General features: G+C 33.0%; 1 protein-coding gene across 4 annotated transcripts in view; it reads right to left on the bottom strand.

The window, feature by feature from the left end:
* The window catches only part of NBEA (neurobeachin), a 618,385-nt gene that overhangs the window by 551,327 nt on the left and 51,778 nt on the right, over positions 1 to 15,280 (bottom strand). For all 4 annotated transcript variants that reach the window (XM_065896024.1, XM_065896027.1, XM_065896028.1 and 1 more), the window contains exons 2-6: positions 14,502 to 14,733; positions 10,908 to 11,008; positions 10,570 to 10,665; positions 2,716 to 2,837; positions 593 to 719 (exon numbers count right to left, since the gene is read on the bottom strand). In XM_065896024.1, the coding sequence (XP_065752096.1) occupies positions 593 to 719; positions 2,716 to 2,837; positions 10,570 to 10,665; positions 10,908 to 11,008; positions 14,502 to 14,733 (678 nt within the window). The remainder of the gene's footprint in view (positions 1 to 592; positions 720 to 2,715; positions 2,838 to 10,569; positions 10,666 to 10,907; positions 11,009 to 14,501; positions 14,734 to 15,280) is intronic.

Here is a 15,280-nt window from a genome sequence, read left to right as displayed (position 1 = left end):
GGCCACAACAGTGAGAGGCCCGCGTACCGCAAAAAAAAAAAAAAAAAAAACAGAGGACTTAAGAACATGAATGATATGGGACTGGGATGGCAAATTCAATGTTACACATTCTGAGGCTGCGGGGCCAGAAAGACATTCACTTGACCGTATCTCATAGGGAGATGAGAATATAAGAATAAAGCTCTGGAAATAAGAATAGAGGAGGAAAGCTATCATAAGACTGAATAAAAATTCCCAAAAAAACATAAGCTTCACAAAAGCAAGGATGCTGTCTGTTTTGTTCACTGTCATATCTCCTGTGCCTACAACAGTGTCTGGCACTCAGTAAACACATATTGAATGTTCACTGAAAGAATGCCATACAACAGATCACAGCAAGAGAGAGAATGAGAGAGGTCAGGAGCCTGATCTTTTTATGTCAAAAGTCAGATATAAAAGTAGAAAGAAAATGCAGATAAGGATAAGAGGAAAGCAGTAGGAGTCACGAGAAAACCAATAAAAGAGAATATTACAGAAGTCATAATAGGTGAGTTTTAAGAGAGTGGGACTGGTGAATTGTGTCATTCTCAATAGATAATTTACTTATACCTACCTTGCGTGGTTGAAAATCATACTTCACACAGTGCTGAAAACCTTTTCCTTTGGACTTCAGTGATGTGACTATCAGGCAATTGCCAACGAAATGAGCAGAGTAACCAACTCCTTTGCTAGTACGAAAACTGCAAAGAAAACTGAGAATAGTGTAATATCCTCTGTGACAAAGAACAAGATATCTAAAGATTAGTATTATACAAATAATATAAAACATAATTATAAAAAGAAAACGTACATCCCTATAGAGTAGAAGGGGTATTACATGTACCAAATAAAGACTAAAACATGAAAAGTTTAGAACAACTAAAAGAAGGCATTTAAATTGGGAAAATAGAAGACTATAGAACCTTTTAATATTTCAATTTAAAGTATCACAAATACATAAAAACAAATTAATAGCCAACAAAAGCCTACCAAGTAGATTTCATATACCTTCAATGACCACCTGGAATTAACAAATACAGGAATCATGTACACAGTTAATGTTTTCAAAATCAACTGGCTCTTTAATTCTAGTATATCTTTGAAAATAGCTTACAACTTTACCAAAAAAAAAAAGTCATGGCCAATTTTGATAAATAACATAGGTAATCAAGCAAAGGAATACATTTTCACTCAAAAAAAGAAACAAGATGTAACTATGAAATATAGTTATTTTCTTCTAGAAGAGCACTCCTCCAGCTGTGAATTCAATCACAATATATATTAAAAACAAAAAGAACAAAACCTGTAAATGTTTTGACAAATGACAGTATTATTGAAATAAAAATATGATCTCCCAAAATGACCTTTCTTTTTTTTTTAAAAAATGTACACAACATATGATCTTATGTAAATGGTATCATATCTTGTATGGCACAGTGAGCATTTAGAGATGACTTTTTTTTGGGCTGTGTTGGGTCTTCGTTGCTGTGTGCGGGCTTTCTCTAGTTGCAGCGAGCAGGGGCTACTCTTCGTTGTGGTGCGCAGGCTCCTCATTGCAGTGGCTTCTCTTGTTGCGGAGCACGGGCTCTAGGCACCTGGGCTTCAGTAGTTGTGGCTTGTGGGCTCTAGAGCACAGGCTCAGTAGTTGCGGCACACAGGCTTAGTTGCTCTGCGGTATATGGGATCTTCCTGGACCAGAGATGGAGCCCATGTCCCCTGCATTGGCAGGAGGATTCTTAACCACTGCACCACCAGAGAAGCCCCCAAAATGACCTTTCTGAAGTTCATCCCCATTTATGTTTGGAAGTTCAGATGCTTGTTAAAACTCTGTCTCATTACTATCTATATATAATCTTTTGTAATAGAGTTTACAAGTTATTAATAGCTCACATTTTTCTACACTCACATTTCTGAACATTCATTGTACAAAAAGCACTTTAAATATTATGCTACCATTAAATCCTATGTGATATATACCATTATTATCCTCACTTTACAGTTGAAGACACCAAAGCACAGAATAAACAGTAAATGGTAAAGGCAGAACTTAAACTCAGGCAATCTTATTTCAGAGCACTGCAAGTATTAAATGAGGCAATACGTGTAAGCACTTATAATGCCTAGTACATATAGTAAGATAACAAACGAAACTTTGATGTTCTTATTACTTGGCATTATTGGTAAACTAAAATCATCACGTTCTGAGTCCTTAGAGGTCAACCCATTGTTGGGTTGATGAACCCATTCTGTTAGTTATCTACCAAATAATTAATCTTATCTAATTATAACTTCTCACATGGTTACCAAAATTAATATTTTTAAAGCATACCTTAATTATGCTCACAGAACCATGTTAAGTCAAAAAGCAAAGTGAATGAAATCTGGTAGGAGTTTGTTGTTGTTTTGTTTTGTTTTTTTTTTTTACTAAGAACACACAATTGAACTATGCAGACTGGAGATAGGAGGTCTGTAACCCTTGACTCTTAAACTGTAATTGAGGGAAAAAATAGTGAGGCAGGTTGCCTAGAATCAACAGCAAAAAATGAATAAAATAAACTGACATAACTGTATCTTTGTAGTTTTAACATATATTTATTTATTTACTTATTCTATTTAATATGTTGCCTTGACACTGTTCCATATTTACAAGATTGAAATGCTTAAGACAAAAGTACTAAAATTAAATATATTACTTACCAATAAAGATAAGGTTTATCCTTATCAACATTAATGTTATTTAATGGATCCATACGAAACCAAGTGTTTAGGGTGAAGCCATTCTGATAAGGCCACTTTGCAATAGGAGGCAATGCAATTGCCTACAAGGTAATGGAAAAAGATACAAAAGTATCAGTTAAAGAAAATGTAATAGTAACTAAGGTCAAGTATGGCTTCCACAGATTAAAAAACAATGAAGGTATAAATATCAAAGAATCATGGACAAATATAAAAATAGAAACTATTATCATATTAAGATAATCTATTAATATTGTTTGTTGACTCTAGAAGCATTATTTTCAAATATTCAATGAATCAAGTTTCATATCTAAGTTAAGTAGTATGGTTCAGACTGTATTCCAAGAAGTCCACCTCCAAGTTCACCAATATACAGTCCCTTATACATATGCTCTAGAATTTTCAGTTTTCTATAGTTTATGTTAGGTTTTCAGTAATATTTCACTTGATTAAAGAAAGATGAATTTTCAAATCCAAAAGCAATAGAGAAGTTAATGGAATAAATACTGAAGAAATATAAGTATTAAGAAATAATATTAATACTAAAGCAAGAGATTTATCATTCAGAAACTGAACCATTGAAATTTATGACCAAAAACGATTCAAATCCACTCACAAGTAGGAAAGGAATAATATAGTATTCAGTAGGTAATATTAATAAAAAAAAATCTAGACATTCTAAGGAAAAAATGAGAAAGTGGTATATTACTTGACTTGAAGTCAAAAACATCTGAGTGGATTTACTTATCTTTCTATGAGATATCTAAATTCCTTCACATAAAAGATAAGTACCCTTTATGCTTTTTTTTAAATTTATTTATTTTATTTATTTTATTTTTGGCTGCGTTGGGTCTTCATTGCTGAGCGCAGGCTTTCTCTAGTTGCGGCGAGTGGGGGCTACTCTTGGTTGTGGTGCGCGGGCTTCTCATTGCAGTGGCTTCTCTTGTTGCAGAGCACGGGCTCTAGGTGTGCGGGCTTCAGTAGTTGTGGTGCAAGGGCTCTAGAGCGCAGGCTCAGTAGTTGTGGCGCACGGGCTTAGTTGTTCTGCGGCATGTGGGATCTTCCCGGACCAGGGCTCGAACCCGTGTCCCCTGCATTGGCGGGCAGATTCTTAACCACAGCGCCATGAGGGAAGCCCCGTTTATGATTTTATAACTGATCTGTTCCTCCAAACAGATCTTTCGTATTGCTGATAATGACCTTACTCAAATATAACATATAGCTTCCATATAAAAATCCTCTGCATATAAAATAAAGTTTAAATTTCTGCAGGTTATACAAGGCTGTTCACACACACTGTGGCTCCAACAAACCCTTTCAATCTTATTCTCTTCTTGGACCTTACCCCACTTTCCAAAGTATATCTAAACACAGCAGCTATTCCACCTGTTCTGTTACAGCTCCCCTTTTTGTACATGATGCTACTTCTGTGCAGAACACTTCCTCCAACAAGATCGCAATTACCCTCAATACCAGGCTAATATCTCCTTCTCCTGTGAAGCTTTCCTGGACTTCACCCCAGTCTACTTTCCATTTTCATTGTTTTTCCAAAGCACTTAGTACCTAAATCTACAATAGCTTATTCTAACAAGCTGCTTTTGTGTCTACCAATGAGTTCCCAAAGAGTAAGAAATATAGTTTATACTCCCAGCATTGAGACTTAAGACATAGAAAATAATCAATATGTGATCAATGAAAAATCTCAAAGTGGCAAAGCGCCTGCTGCATAAATAAAAACAAAAGGAAAACACACACACAAAAACACATAAACACACATACCATTTCAAATGAAGACTCAAACCCTAACAATGAATAAAAATTTTCCTATACAATGTCCTCTCAGATTTTAATATTTAAGCAATTAGTCCAGGCACTTTAATTGTCAATACAGCCTTTTTTTCGACTTTTTAAAAAGGGAAATATTTTACTTTGTTTTTTTGTTTGCTAGCAAAATGCAATTCTTGCCAAGTTTACTGCTGGTTAACACCTCCATAAGCTTCACTAAACTAGATTTCACTTACTATAGCTGCTTCAGAGTACCAAGGTAAACAGGAGAAATATTTATTGAGGACATTGAAAAGTAAAGTGATTCTATAGAATTATAATAATAGCTTAACAAATATATTAATTTGCTCATAATGCCTGTGGAACACAATTGGAACAGGGTCAGATTCATGGTTTCCAACCTCTGGCCACAACCAGCATACCCAAGTGCCCTTTCGTACCAGCCACGGCACTCCTTGACAGCACTATCATAGCGGCGTTAATAAGCACGCAGAGTGCAGCCCATTCCTTCTCTTTTCCCCCATTACTCCACATGCCCAAGAGATCTCTTACTTCCAACCAGTGGCCCTAGCACTTTCTATATCATCAGTCTTATCATCTGGTCTACTAAGCCCTACATTGGAACTTACACGCTGCATTAAACTAAGAGATACAGGAAAGAATTTGAGACAAGCTGTTCTTCAAGTTTTCCAGAACTACACTTCCACCACAGTAGGACTGAGAGAGGCCTAGATCACATTCAGTTGCAAACACTAGTGAACCAAAATACAACAGAAAAAGAAAAAATCTCACAAAAGAAAAAGCTAATAAGCTTGAGTGATAATGAAATAATAATGGTCTTTGGTCTTGCTACAACTGGTATGAAACACCTGAGAGGCTCTAGGACTGCATTTTTCTTAGTTTCATTGTGGACTTCTAAAAATTTCATAGATAAATAAGGATCTTTATTATGGCCAATCTCTTCAACAAGATAGTTACCTCTACTCAAGGACATTCTCTTAAAATTATTTTCTTATTACATATGTATTTTAAATTTAGTATTTTTTTACTGAAGTATAGTCTTCAATATGTAACAGCTAGAAAAAATGTTTTAGGGACCTGAACTCTCCCATTTCTAGAGGGTATGTCTCAACTTCCTGCTCCTACTTACCTACCAACCAGCTCCTTCTTACAGTGCACATTGTATTCCTAGCCTTTTTCAACTGTTTAACTGATGCATACACTCTCCCTTAAGGCAAAAAAGCTAACTTTGTAGAGTACTACCTTATGTGGAATCCAGGCCCATTTACTCCCCAACCGTTTGTGCCTGATCACCCATTTTCTAGACTCTTTATATTTCCTTCTAATCCCATGGCGATAATGGCATGACCTTTGGACTATCTCTATGATTTTGGATTTAAGCTGCCTTCACATTTCCTCTGTATTTCCTTCTACAATATTCTGGTATCCACAATTGGGTATCCCTCATTGTGTCCAATGAGTCCATAGGACCCTGAAATCTATATCCCTCACTGTCTCCTGGACTAGCTGACTCCAAAATTTATATTCTTATCTGTTGCAATTTGCAAAAAAAATGATTTTGATGTTCATATAGGATGCTTTCAGTTAACTATTTCAGTGAATAGAAGAGTGTACTATTTCTTAAATTAAGCAAATTCAAGAAATAACCATAATCATGAAAAGCAAATCTAGACAGTATATCCATAAAGGTCACAGAGCACGTAAAATGCCATCCTACATCTGTCATTCACCTTTACACTAATCATTGTAGAATTCAACTAACTCTCTGTAAGTATTACCAAATTGCTCATGTAGAGGCAGCAGGCTCATAGTAAGGCATCTCCACAATATAAAATACAATTCAGAAGGCCTAGCATATATGGTTATTTTGGAGGGAAAGTAAGTTGTATCATGATTTTAATCACGCAAAGCCACTGCTATGAGCAGTGGTCCAAACAGTATGTACCCTCTTGTTACTAAGATGCCACTGGTTCATGCTCATCCAGAAGCAGATTATCAAACACACTGTAATGGTAAGGGTTTTAAAATCAGCTCCTATCTGAATTTTTCAGCAGTTCAATAGCAGAAGTAACATGTCTGAAAATTAGCCAATCCATTGTTAAATGAAACGCAGGCAAATTTTGGTTCAGGTTGTGACTCTACTTTAAGACTCTGAACAATGTTATACTGTAGAGGCTTACTTAGTTTTCTCAACTGATGTAACAACAATAATATCATTTATCTTATATAGCTTGTATGACTCAAATGAAATAAGTTATAAATGTTCTAGTTCCTTCCCTGCTTCCTCCTCTACAAAGAATATACTCTTGATCCAAACTACCCCTTATGGAAATGACTGATGCAGGAAAAACCAGGAAAGGCGGAAGAGATAGTGTAAGTCCACCAATATCCCCTGAGCAAAAACAATTCAAACATACACTACTACTAACATATAAATAAAATTATCTCTGTGTGTGTGTATGTGTGTGTAAAATGCATTGCATACCAATAGGTAATTGGTGACCGAATGGCTAAAAACGGATTAACTGCCATCTTACTGAGGCAATTCAGGCAATTTATTAAAACAGTTATTAATTCCGTTTTAATTAAACTTTGTTAATTCTATATATAAAAGAGCAACTTGCTTATGTTTCAGTCAAAACACTTTGCTCTTCTTCCCCATACCTTAGACTGAAATCTATCAGATGTCAGGTCAACAACAGCTCTGTAAAATGTATTAGAAATACATATGTGTATAAGTAGAACTATTACATATAAAATAACCCTCATCCCCTTAGGGACAGTGACAGTGTTTTCTCTGCTAAGTACCACAATATACACACATATTATATATGCTCTACACTAACAAACTGATATGTAAAATGATTTGCTTCCATCTTGAAAGTGTTTTGTTTTTTTTTTAACTTTCCTATTTTTGTTTCACAATTGGTAGAAACTAACTTAAAAGATTAGTAACAAAATAGTCAGGAAAAAATATAAAATTAGGATAATGGTTGATGAAATGGGAGATTGAAAGGACATTTAAGTACCTGTAATAACCAAAGAGCAATAAATATTTACATTATGTTTTACAACTTATATAGTGCTTAAATAGTATATTATTTCATTACAGGCTCACAATAACCCTATTCCATTATAAAATGCTAATATTTTACATGAAAGTAAGCTAAGAAACACTAAGGACTAGTCCTCTACAGTAATGAACTAGAGGATTCAGAAATCAAAACCGGTTCTTCTAGGCAAAAATTACACATACGCTCTACAATGCTACCATGTATATTAAAATCATGAAATCAAGCTTACTGAGAAAGCTAGTTGAAAAGAACAAAAAAATGGATAAACTTCCAGCTAGACTGACTGGAAAAAATGTAGTAACAAGAATGAAAAAGGAGGCATCACTACATATCCCATAGACATTAAAAGGATAATAGAGGATATGATTAACAACTTTATGCCAATATATTCAACAACTTAGATTAACTGGACAATTACTTGAAAGACACACACTACCAATGCTTACTCAAAACAAACAGAAAATTTCCCTATATCTACTACAGAAATTAAGTTTGTAATTTATTATTATTATTATTATTTGTGTGTGTGTGTGTGTGTGTGTGGCCTCTCCCATTGCGGAGCACAGGCTCCGGACACGCAGGCTCAGCGGCAATGGCTTATGGGCCCAGCCGCTCCGCGGCATGTGGGATCTTCCCGGACCGGGGCACGAACCCGTGTCCCCTGCATCGGCAGGCAGACTCCCAACCACTGAGCCACCAGGGAAGCCCAAGTTTGTAGTTTAAAACCTTCCCACAAACAAAACTCCAGACCCAGATGGCTTCAATAGTGAATTCTAGCATACATTCAAGAATAAGTATTATCAATTCTACACAAACTCTTCAATAGAGAGAAACAAATACTTCCCAACTCATTTTATGAGGAATTACCCTAACATCAAAACTGGAGAAAGCTATCACAGGAAAAGAAAAATAGATCGTCAAATCACTCATAGAAATAATTGCAAAGTTTCTTAGCAATATGTTAGCAAATCAAATCCAGTGTTGTATGAAAAGGTTATTACACTGCGATCAAGTAGTTTTTATCCCAGGAATGCAAAGGTGATTTAATACTGATATATCAGTCACTGTAATTCATCACATTAATAAAGATTAAGGAGAAAAACTATATGATCATTTCAATAAAATCAGAAAAAGCATTTGATAAAATTCAACACTGATATTAACTTACTGATGATGAAAAAAAAAAACCCAGTAAATAGGAATAGAAAAGAATTTCCTCAGTCTGATAAAGGATATATCTTAAAACCTAACGCTAATAGTATACTTAATGGTGAAATACTTAATGCTCTCCCCAAGACTGAGAATAAGTCAAGACTGTTATGATTACTAATTGAAGGTCCTAGCCAGTGCAATAAGGTACAAAATGAAATAAAAAGGCATCTACTAAAAAAACCTGCTAGGACAAGTGAGTTTAGCAAGGTCTCAGGATATAAGGTCAACATACAAAAAAATTTGCATTTTTATATACTAGCATAAAGCAATATGGAATATTTGTGAATTAATTTAACAAAAGATGTTTAAAACTGGCATGCTGAAAACTGCAAAACACTGAAACATCAAAGAAAATGAAAAAAAGGGAGAGATATATTGTGTCCCATGAATTGGAGTACTCAGAACTAGATCCACACAAACACAGCCAGATAGTTTTCAAGAAAGGTGCCAACACAATCCAATGTGAAAAGAACTGTCTCTTCAACAAATGGCTTTGAAACAATTTGATAGTCATACGTTAAACAAACAAAACTTAACCTCCAACCTTCCCTCACATCATATTTTAAAAATTTATACAAAAGAGATCACAGACCTAAACATAAGAGGTAAAACAACACAACTTTCAGTAGAATGCATAAGAGAAAAAAATCCTGTGACCTTGGTTTATACCGATTTCTTAGATTATAAAATCATGTGTCATAAAAGAAAGAAAATTTTAATTGAACTCCATCAAAATTAAAATCTTTTGTACTTCAAGAAATATTGTTAAGAAAATAAGAAGACAAGCATCAGACTGGGAGAAATGTGTGACAAACACATTTCCAAATTAACTTACACCCCAAATATATAATGAACTCTTAAGATAACGACAAATAATCACATTTTTTTAAGTGAACAGAAGATTTGAACACAAACATCACAAAAGATTTAAGAATGGCTAATAAACACATGAAAAATGTTCAACATCAGTCATAAGGGCAATACAAAATTAAAACTACAGTGAGGTGCCATTACATAACCATTTACATGCTTCAAATTAAAAAGACACAATGTCCAGGATGCAGATCAACTGGGATTTTCATACACTGCTGATGGGGATGCAAAATTTTCCACTACAGAAAAAGCAATTTGCATGTTTATCATGAAATGAAATACATACTTAACATAAAAACTAGCAATCTCACTCTTTCGTATTTACTCAAGAGATAAAAATACATACCTGCAGAAGACCTTTATTCAAGACCTAGCAGTTTTATTTACAATAACCAAAAACTGAAAACCCAAAAGTCCATCAACTAGTGAATGGATAAACTGCGGTATATCCATAAAATGTAATACTACTCAGAATAAAAAGGAATAGAATTACTGATAAACTACAACATGGATAATCTCAAAAGCATTATGGTAAGTAAAAGAAGCCTGGCAGAAAAGACTACATACTATATGATTTTATTTATATGAAAAGATAGAATTATACAAACACAAAATAAATCAAAGGTTACAAGGGACAGCCTAGGGAGAGGGAACAGGCTTCAAAGAGACACAAGGGAATTTTGGTGGGTGACAGAATTGTTCTAAATCATGACTGTCGTGGTGGTTACAGGACTGTTCAAAACTCAACAAACTGTACTTTTTAAATTGGGGAATTTTACTGTATGTAAATTATACCTTCACAGAGTTGACTTAAAAGAAATAAAAACAAGCATATGTATTTAAAACTTACCGCAGCACTACAACCGGGGAAATTGAAAAAAGTATCAGGACCATGTCTTTGTGGCATCTGATTAAGAACTGATAATAATTTTACTGCATGTCTTGGCTAAGGAAACAAGAAAAAGAAATGTCACTGTACAAATTTAACAAAAAATACCTAATATATCACCTTAACAACCAGAATGTTTTCTAACTTGAAAGAAAATTAATTTTAAATCATTTAATAAACTCTTTAAGAGGAACAATTTCCGTTACAAATTCAAGTTTATAGCTCTCTAGAGATGAACTGTTTAACATTAAGTATTAATGCACTGATATTGAATACTTTTCCCTCTGACCACGGCTTACCCAGATTCCACTTTCTCCTCGAAGCATGCTGAACAAAAGCTTCAACTCCTTGACAGTGATGCTGTAGCTGGCAAGAACCCCCAACATATCAACTAGAAGATCTTCAAAGGAAAATAAAGTTATTCTGAACTCTAGTCATGAGCTGCCATCTGTCAAGGTAAATATACTTTTTGAAAGAGCAAAAGTTATCTTGTCATTTCTACATATATATGGATATGTATTATAACTAAATGCCCTCATGAATAGCCGTTCTAATTAACAATTTTTAACTCATCAGATAAGCAAAAAATTATATTTGAATTTTAGGATTTTCTCCCCATCAGAATTACCATTTCAATTAAGTTCTCTTTGAAAAATTATATAAAATGGATTTTATAAATTCTCAGAATACACACACATACGCGTGCACACACACACACACACACACACACACACAAATCTGCTATATGCTGGGAAAAGTAGGCAAAAAAATGCAACGGTACAATGATTTAACATTGTAAATTTGTTATTTTCAAATGAAAAAGTGATGGTTAACCACATTTTCTTTTAGAATTATCTACTCTTAATAAAGTACATTCTTGAAATAGTCCTTGGCCCATTAACAACAATTTGGGGCACTCACTGCTTGCCTGGCATTATTCCAAGTGGTTTACATGCATTAACTTCACAAATCCTCCTAACAAGCCTATGAGGTAAGTATTATTATTATCCCCTTCTAAAAATGAGGAAAGTGAAGCACAGATAACTTAATCACACTGCCCAACAACGCACTCTACTAAGTGGTAGTTAAAATTCAAACCTAGGCAGTATGGCTCCAGAGCCCTCACTCTTACTTACTAGTCTCTAAATAGAAGTACCATTTGAACATCTGACTAGTGATATCCATTATGATAATGTGTTATGTTCATATAAGAGACACACCAGCTCACCAGATAATAAGAAAAAATTATACATTTAATCTCTTGTCTCTGATTACTTTCTCATCTCTAGACATTGTAATAGTACCTCTATCAATCATTTTTTGCAAGAAATTAAACATCTAAATACTTATACTTCATTTTCTCGATTTCTAAAGCACATCCTAAGAATTAAAGATACTACGCAAGTTATTACAATAAATATACATTATAAACAATTTATCATCAATTAATAAAATAGGTTAGGTTAGGATAAGTTGAAATAATTATTGACATGTACTATACATTATCCAATATCATAGATTAGTTAGTTGAACTTTGAGACTTTAAAAATATTATGTATTTCAAATTAGAAATTTAATATGGTTATTTTCATCAATAAAGAACTGACTTATTCTTACTTAACACCATTATAAGTAAGCAATCTCTACGATAAACCTGTGACTGGATATTTTAAAGAGATATCTTTTAATGAAAGAACATTCATCATTCAAGTAATAAAAATGTTCATAGTTACTACATATTAGTCAGAATATCTGCTTCTAAGAAAAAATTCTAGATAAAAACCAAGCACTTTAAAATCCTAAGTTAATATAAAGCATTTTTAAGCAATTAGCTGCAATGACAAAACCTTCATAGAAGACTTCTTAAAGGTATGCCTACAAATACTATTTTAAAAGAATTATATTTCCAAACCTTTATCTCATCTCCTATGTATGTCACAAAAAGTGACCTATTACATTTGTATTTAATTACATAATTATTAAGATTTCTTATTTATTATACAGATAAGATAGCCAAGCACCTCAGTTTTTAATTTTATTATAAAATTTTAAAAGGTCTATAAAAAAGGTCTTTTCTGTACCAGATTTTTAAAGGAGAAAAAATACTAAGACTATGAAATTCTCTTATCAATTTACTATAGATGTTTAACCACCTTCTAATATGATATCTTCATATTATTAAATGAAAAGAACTTTGAACTTAGCATGCTACAAAATACTCAAGAGTGAAAACTTAGCAGTGTTTTGGTGGTTACTGGTGCTTCATTAGTATGTCATCTAAATTTTAATTTCTCTTTGGAAAAGTAAGGTAGAGGTATTTTTCTAACACTTATTCATCACTTAAATAACAAAAAGTGAAAAATTTGTGTTATCCACATTATCATTAATGAGAATAAAGGATAAGGGAATTAAGAAGCTTTGTATAACAGAAAATGTGAAAAGCTCTGTGGTACTATCATGCTTACTATCAGCTTACTTCTCAGTGCTCATGAATTATGTACAGTAAGCTAGTATGTTCGTAATTGTGGCTCATTTTCTAAAGTGCATTCTATAAAGTGCACTTTATTTACAAAAAAAGAAAGAAAGAAAAGAAAAAGAATTTTAAGGGCTTAAATCCAGATATGAGGATTCAAAGATCACATGATGTTCTATACAACATGTGTACATATAAGTTTATACATATAAATTCCTGTTAATGCTAAAATTTGCAGATGGTACCATATTTTCATCAAAAAGATGTTTTAATTTTGATTCTCATTTTTCATGAAGTTAGCCATTAGTAACCAATATAGAGAACACTACATCATTCTAAATAGAGATAGATGCCATCTCAAAAGCAATTAGAAATGATTTTAATATACTCTATAAGAAAAACAAAAATTTCAAAATATTGCTTAAATTTAAAAAGCACTGATCTTTATTCTTCATTCTATTTTTTCTTGTTTAATGTTTTGTTCTACTGATATTAAAATTAATTATGCATAGATCAAAATATTATAGAGGATTTTCTGGTGTTGAACTATTTTTAAGGATCAGATATTGATCATATATTGTGAGGAATTATACTAGCACTTTTAGAATTATGAAACCTTTTCATGTCAGAAGAAAGTTATATGGAAGATTCATGGCTTAAGAGAATCAACATTTCAAACTCCTTATTTTCTGGGAATAACTGTTGCTCTGCGACCATCTTTCAAAACATTTCTGCTGAAGTGCATCTAACTACAGAGGAGAATGGACTTGCAGGTGGGTAAAGGATTGACCGTGAAGAATTACAGATATGAAAATTATTATTTGAAATAACACACACCAAATTATTATTTTTATCTTGAAATTTCATGCAAATAGTATGTTCTAATTAACAATATATCTGCATTTATTTTAACACAAAAGTTCCTCCAAAAAAATATCAAAGTAAAATCGACACTTCCAAAAACTACAGCCTGCTTGTCCGAAGGCTTTTAGCACCTCCTGTCATAGTACCATATATGTCAGATTGGAGAACATGGCGTTCACAGAACTTTTAATAAAGTGATAATTTTATAGAAATGTAATATGTATTGTGATATTTTAATTATATAAAGGTTTATTAAGTTCTACATAGAAATGTACTGTTTATTTTTCTGATAGATTTCATAGCACTTATTCCACATTACTGAGATTTTCTAAAACCTGGAAAACCAAAATAGTAATTATTTTTGTCTAATACAGAAGTCATCTTTCATTCTTCAGGTTTCCCCTTAACATAAAAGGCAAATTTCCCATACATTTCTACTTATCTATTTTAAAACAAGGGAGCTTCAACAAAACTATATAACCTATAGAATATAAAGAGAAGTATATGAATCTTTATAAACATTTAAATTATACTTTCCTGTCAGATAATCCCATACCTGCTATCATGTCATCTACAGCACTCATTTTCAGCAATACTTGCTCAATTAGCCCAACTTCTGTACTAGTCTGTAAATTCCGAACACTTTTTCGTAGGATGGCTGTAAACATGCTCCATATTTCTGCTTGACATGTAACATCACAGTGTTCCAAAAGCTCTGTCATGCATGTTATACTCTCAGCATCCTGGATAATAAAGTTCATCTCCAAGTCAAACTCTCCACCAACCAGCTAAAAATAAACAGAAAAAAAATCACCAATGATAATGTGAGTGGTTACACATATAACAGCAAAGCTAGCAAGAAAGTATTAGCTACTTTAAAAAATTTCAAGTCTTCTAGCCTGAAATTAATTTTGATGAAAATTTCACTACAGATAAGTGAAAGGTGCTGTTAAAATTAAAACTAGCAAAGAGAAGTCTAATTTTTTTTTTTTTCAATTTGAAAAGGTGATTTCAAATCTCAAAAAATATAGTAAAATAGAGCAAATGACTAAGAGGTGGGATTCTGGGCAAATTCCCTTAAAAAGATGTTGGTTTTGAAAAGTGAAAATTACTAGAAGATGCAGAGATCACTAAGGATAAATTTTAAGACATGAAAATTCATTTTATTTTATATTACTAGACTGACAAATAAAATAGATGTAACTGAAAAAGAATAGGTCCATGTATAGAATATGAAGAAACATGAAACTAGATTAGCAAACTTACAGTAAATGTTGAAATAACAGAATTAATGTTAAAAATGTTTACACGAGAAATACCTAATATCTAGTAGTA

The sequence above is a fragment of the Phocoena phocoena genome, chromosome 18, assembly GCF_963924675.1.
Source record: "Phocoena phocoena chromosome 18, mPhoPho1.1, whole genome shotgun sequence".
Lineage (NCBI taxonomy): Eukaryota > Metazoa > Chordata > Mammalia > Artiodactyla > Phocoenidae > Phocoena > Phocoena phocoena.
The sequence above is the reverse complement of the archived record's forward strand: the minus strand, read 5'-3'. Positions and strand labels throughout refer to the sequence as shown.